This window comes from Triticum dicoccoides, chromosome 2A (assembly GCF_002162155.2).
Source record: "Triticum dicoccoides isolate Atlit2015 ecotype Zavitan chromosome 2A, WEW_v2.0, whole genome shotgun sequence".
Lineage (NCBI taxonomy): Eukaryota > Viridiplantae > Streptophyta > Magnoliopsida > Poales > Poaceae > Triticum > Triticum dicoccoides.
The window spans coordinates 461,910,687-461,916,590 of NC_041382.1; the positions used below are offsets into that span (position 1 = coordinate 461,910,687).

Sequence of the window (5,904 nt, forward strand, 5' to 3'; positions counted from 1 at the left end):
TACCTTGCTGTTTTTATATTTTTGTATTCCAAAAACCTATATCTACCATCCATATTGCACTTGTATCACCATCTCTTCGCCGAATTAGTGCACCTATACAATTTACCATTGTATTGGGTGTGTTGGGGACACAGGAGACTCTTTGTTATTTGGTTGCAGGGTTGCTTGAGAGAGACCATCTTCATCCTACGCCTCCCACAGATTGATAAACCTTAGGTCATCCACTTGAGGGAAATTTGCTACTGTCCTACAAACCTCTGCACTTGGAGGCCCAACAACGTCTACAAGAAGAAGGTTGTGTAGTAGACATCAGTTGGGTTGGCATAGATCGAGATTAGGATTTGTCACTCCAAGTATCGGAGAGGTATCTCTGGGCCCTCTCAGTAATACACATCATAAGCTTGCAAGCAAATGACTAAGGAGTTGGTCAGTAGGTGATGTATTACGGAACGAGTAAAGATACTTACCGGTAACGAGATTGAACTAGGTATGAAGATACCGACGGTCGAATCTTGGGCAAGTAACATACGGATGGACAAAGGGAATTACGTATGTTGTCATAACAGTTCGATCGATAAAGATCTTCGTAGAATATGTAGGAGTCAATATGGGCATCCAGGTTTCGCTATTGGTTATTGATCGGAGAGGTGTCTCGGTCATGTCTACATAGTTCTTGAACCCGTAGGGTCCGCACACTTAACGTTCGATGACGATATTGTATTATATGAGTTATGTGATTTGGTGACCGAATTTTATTCGGAGTCCTGAATGAGATCACAGACATGACGAGGAGTCTCGAAATGGTCGAGAGGTAAATATTGATATATAGGACGATAGTATTCGGACAACGAAAGTGTTCCGGAATGTATCGGGTATTTATCAGAGTACTGGGGGGTTACCGGACCCCCCTCCCCCCGGGGGGGGAATATATGGGCCATATGGGCCATGAGAGGGGAGCACACCAGCCCACAAGGGGTGGCGCGCCCACCCACCCCCCATGGCAGGTGGCCGAATAGGAGAAGGAGAAGAGGGGGTTTGCCCCTCCCTTCCTGCTCTTCTTCCCCCTTCCTTTCTTCTCCGACGGAAAAAGGAAAGGGGGCGCCACTTGGGGAAACCCCAAGTAGGATTTGGATCCTACTTGGGGCACCCCCTAGCTGCCTCTCCTCCCCTCCCACCTATATATACGTGGGGAGGGGGCGCCTAGAACACACAACATCAATTGTTGGCCGTGTGCGGCGCCCCCTCCACAGTTTACACCCTTGGTCATATTCTCGCGGTGCTTAGGCGAAGCCCTACACGGATCACTTCAATATTACTGTCACCATATTGTCGTGCTGATGGAACTCGTCTACTTCATCGACGTCTTGCTGGATCAAGAAGACGAGGGACATCACCGAGTGAACGTGTGCAGAACTTGGAGGTGCCGTACGTTCGGTGCTTGATCGGTCGGAGCTAGAAGAAGTTCGACTACATCAACCGCGTTGTCAAAAGCTTCCAATTTCGGTCTACGAGGGTACGTAGACACAGTCTCCCCATCGTTGCTATGCATCTTCATGGATAGATCATTGCGTGTGCGTAGAATTTTTTTGTTTTTTCATGCAACGTTTCCTAACAGTTCGTGGGATCGTTCATCGATGGTTCGAGGGACTCCAAGTGCGATCTACACCGTCATGTTCTTTTTCCGCTACAACTCGGTGACGGTAACGATCGTGATCTCGACCCCTAATGCATCTTCATATTGATCTTGGGTGTGCGTAGGTGTGATTTTTGTTTTCTACTATGTTTCCCAACATCGATGACCTCCAAGTTATGTGAGTTAATAACAAGATGGTTGCAACCTGCCCTTTAAACAATTTATAGACCATATCTAAGTTCCAAAGCTTCAACCATCAGGACATCCGTGCACCAATAAATTCTCCAGTTCCCCCTGCAATGAATCTTTCTCTATCGTCCCTCGAAGCAACACCGGTCGTGCCTCTAAGTACGTCATGATCAAAAGAGGCATCCACATCCACATTAAGTTTTACAAAACCCCTCGGAGGTTGGACCCAACCCTCTCTTTTCATAGTAGCCTTTGGTGATATAGCAATAACATAGTTTAACGTAATAGCATGAATCCCCATAGAGATATGGTTAGCATCTTGGGTTTTCTCTTTATGGACCAATTTTCGCCTCTCCCACCATAAGTACCAAGTTGTAATTGCAATCATCTCACGACATTCGGAATACCCAAGATAGTCAGCTCCCGTTCAGGCATAGAAAGTAAAAAAATCAAGAACCGCCTCACCAGCATAATCAACTTCGCAAGCTCTTTTAATGACCTGATCTAGTCCTAGCACTCTCCAAACCTCCTTTACTTTTTGACATTGAAATAACATATGCTTTGTATCTTCTGATCCAAAGGGACAAGCAGGACAATTGGGGGTAACTTTTATGTGTCTATTCGCCAAAGTAACTCTACACGGAAGAGTGCCATGCAGCGTGTACTAAATGATTTTTTACCTTCGAGGGGCAAGATAACTTTCAAACCCCACTCCAAATAGGATTAATAGTTACATATCTCATATCATCATTTCTTCTTAGTTTTCTCCTGTGTTGGTGTACTCATTGCACAACATAGGCTGATCAAACAGAAAATGTTCCATTCTTTGAATAGTTCCAAGCGACAAAGTCCAACATGTCATGTTGGGGCAATGAAATTGCAAGGACCCTATGTGCGTCAACTGCACAACATTTGTGTAACTAGATTTTCGTCCCAATTATTAGTAACAAGATCAAGATCAATTAAATCAGATACCATCAAATTACTCTATCTAGGTGTGATTACTTAATTTGCACAATTCGGGATCAAGCATCTTCCCAAATATCAATATTGCGACCATTTCCAACACGTCATATATAACCATGATTTAGACAATTAACCCCGCCATAATACTTTGCCAAGTAAAGAGGAACCCTTCTTTAGCTTTGCATTCAATAAATTGCCATTTGAGTGGCAACAACTTTATTTAACTAAGAATCTGTTCGAGAATACAAATGATGTCCTGTAAAACTTGAAGCCATACATGACGACCAAATGGTAAAGTAGTTGTTGCCTTTGAGAGCTTAAAGACACATGGGTACCTCGACGGGCGAGCACGGCAGATGGCACACGGCGTGCCACGGGCGGCCAGGCACAACCCATTTAGTCCTCTGCCGGGCACGCAAAATTCGATCGGTTTGGCCACATCTATAGCCACGGGGGAAGTTTCATGTGATACCGCCCCTTATATGTTACCGTGGTACCGGCTCCTGGGCCGTTGGATTGGATGAATTTCATGTCCGACGCATATGAGAAGTTGATGGACCTGCGTGCAATTTTAAAACTCTTGAATGGCTTTTGTGCAAATATTCAAGAGCTCCTAGGAGCCATTAGATCTAAGATCCAACGGTTCCTAGTAGACCGTATCATGGTATTACGTGAGCCTCGGGAGCACCCGATATTCACCCATAGCTGTGATCCAAAAAAGGAATTTACTCCCTCATCAGTAACAAAAATATATGACGGAGTAGCTGTGACCTCCCGCCCGAGGCCTACCGCGTCCCATCGAACATCGAACTAAACCCTAACTGGGAACGGCACCGCCAAAGTCAGGTTCCAAGCCCAAACTCGTACCCCCAAAATGGCGCCGCCGTCGCAGGCGGCCACCGGCAAGCGGGAGAAGCAGCACAAACCCGCCAAGAGCCTCGCCGTGAAATCAACCAATCCCGTCTCCAAGAAGACGCACAAGCAGAAGAAGCCGCGCCCACCTGCTGAGCAGGACCAAACCAACGATGCCGCCGCCGCCGCAGGTGAACCCGCGGGCGGTGGCGTCCTCTTGTCGGCCGCGCTTCCGCCGGCGCGGCAGCTCGAGTTCCTCCTCCGCAGCTTCGAGCGCGCCGCCAAGATGCGCCTCTCCCCACTCGAGCTCGGCGCCTACTCCGGTATGTTCACATTCAGACGAACCACTGTGCCGGGTCCTGTCCAACTCGATTCAGCGTGTCTCTATGCTCTTCTTGCTGTAAGTGTTGGATGGATTATAAAAGATTTCCGGATCCGCTGCGCTCTGTGTAGAGGGGTGCATGGTGCAGCTCGCGGAGGGGGCGAGCCAGGACGTTGAGAGCTTCGGTGACCATGTGAAGGGGGCCTTCGGAGCGACGTGGAAGGGGGAGCTCTGTGAGGGGAAGCTCGTTGAGGGGTCGATCGATGCGGGCAGCCCGGCGCTCCTGGTTATCAGCTTGGGCGCACTGAGATCACTGGAGCTTCTGAGGTAGCTGTTGTTATGATACTTTATCTTGTGAAACTGCTGTTGTTATGAATTAAATCGCTGCGCTTGCACTGCCACTACATCGTTTTGAAAAACTATCGTGGACGAGAACTATCAGAAGTTTCTATCATGTATATCTTCAAATTATGGTTTGAAGCGGCTGTTGCCCTGTTTTCATATCATCAACATTTGGTTTCTAGGGGGTTAAAGATGTTTACTAGAGGATGCCGTTCAGTAAAGCTCTTTGCCAAACACATGAAAGTGGAGGAGCAGGTACGCTTTGTCTCACATTGAAAATTTTCTGTAGCATCATGCTATTGCAATTTTCTAGTCATGCTGTACACCCGTACCCAAAATATGGGTGCATCCATCTTCAGTGCTAGTTGCAAACGCTTAATCGCTAGGGTTGCTACCAAGATTTTTGAGTCGCCGAGTCAAGTAGAGTCATTATGACTCCGACTCAGCGATTAGTCGGGCCTAGTCGACAATTAGCTTCCCAAGTCGCTGCATTTTCCTGCCCTGCCTCGGCGACTCAAAACCATTGGTTGCTACCTTATTGCTTGTTGTATCCTGTTTGCCTGTAACGTTCACAAATAAAGCAGCTCTGTGCCTCTGTGATTCTGCTACAAATGCTCTACCTCGATTTGGTACCTTGATGTTGAAAGAAACCACAACATTATTTTATCATTATTTTTGTGATATCTGCAACCTAGCTGTCGTATTCGTGGCTCCCTCTGAACCATGGTCATTACTCTATCTGATGGGTGCTTTGCCATTGTTCTAATTCTTTTGGAGACACGACCTGTTTGGAAAAAAGTAGCTAACCCTATGGTAGCGCAAGACAGCAAAGTAGAAAGCAGAAACAACATGTCAGCAAAATGGCAGGAAATAGTCATCCTGCCTGAGCGCAACCATAGTTTCACAGTATTCTAGGTAGCAGGGTGAGCAACATTCGTCTAGGGTGGTAGCCCAATTATGACGCCTTTTCTCACCTTTTCCCAGTCTTGTTTCTCCCTCTTGTTCAACCCCCTTCTCCTCTCTCCGTGTTGTGTGAGACCGTCAGCGGTGGCTCGGTTTGGAGGGGGTGAGAAAACTTGATGCTCTTAGTCACATAGGACGGGTCAAAGCATATGGGCACCTTTTTTTTATTTGATTGTTCTTTATTTGCAGAATAGCAAACAAGATTGTTGTTAATTACGGCACGGGCATTCTGATTTATTTTCCTGGCCTCATACTAGTTTTTATTCAGTTATCTCATTCTCTGTGCTAATTTTCACATGTAGGTCACGCTACTTAAAGATCGAGTTAATATAGCCTGTGGTACACCCAGCAGGTATGCGATCTTGAATGCTCAGGCTTTTGTCTGGCTTATGTCTTTATGTTTAATCAGCACACAATGAGAGCTTAGTATTTGGTGGATTCAAGACCAATTGGGTTCACAACTTTTAACTTGTGGGATTTAAGATTTATTTTAGCTTTTAATAGTTGGAAGTGCTGTGATTCATCTTGTTCACATATAAAACGATACGTCCTTGTCGATTTGCTAGATTCAAGGTTTTATATTTGTCTTCCTCAGAACAGAGCATTTATTGTTTATTGTTGCAGCATATATTGTTTA

The 5,904-nt window shown here is 46.1% G+C and overlaps 1 protein-coding gene across 1 annotated transcript in view; it reads left to right on the plus strand.

The window, feature by feature from the left end:
• Positions 1 to 3,570: 3,570 nt before the first annotated feature.
• LOC119354899 (uncharacterized protein C3orf26 homolog) overlaps positions 3,571 to 5,904 on the plus strand; it is a 4,458-nt gene continuing 2,124 nt past the window's right edge. The window contains exons 1-4 of the mRNA XM_037621666.1: positions 3,571 to 3,963; positions 4,094 to 4,289; positions 4,487 to 4,559; positions 5,570 to 5,619. Of these exons, the coding sequence (XP_037477563.1) occupies positions 3,663 to 3,963; positions 4,094 to 4,289; positions 4,487 to 4,559; positions 5,570 to 5,619 (620 nt within the window). The 5' untranslated portion in view covers positions 3,571 to 3,662. The remainder of the gene's footprint in view (positions 3,964 to 4,093; positions 4,290 to 4,486; positions 4,560 to 5,569; positions 5,620 to 5,904) is intronic.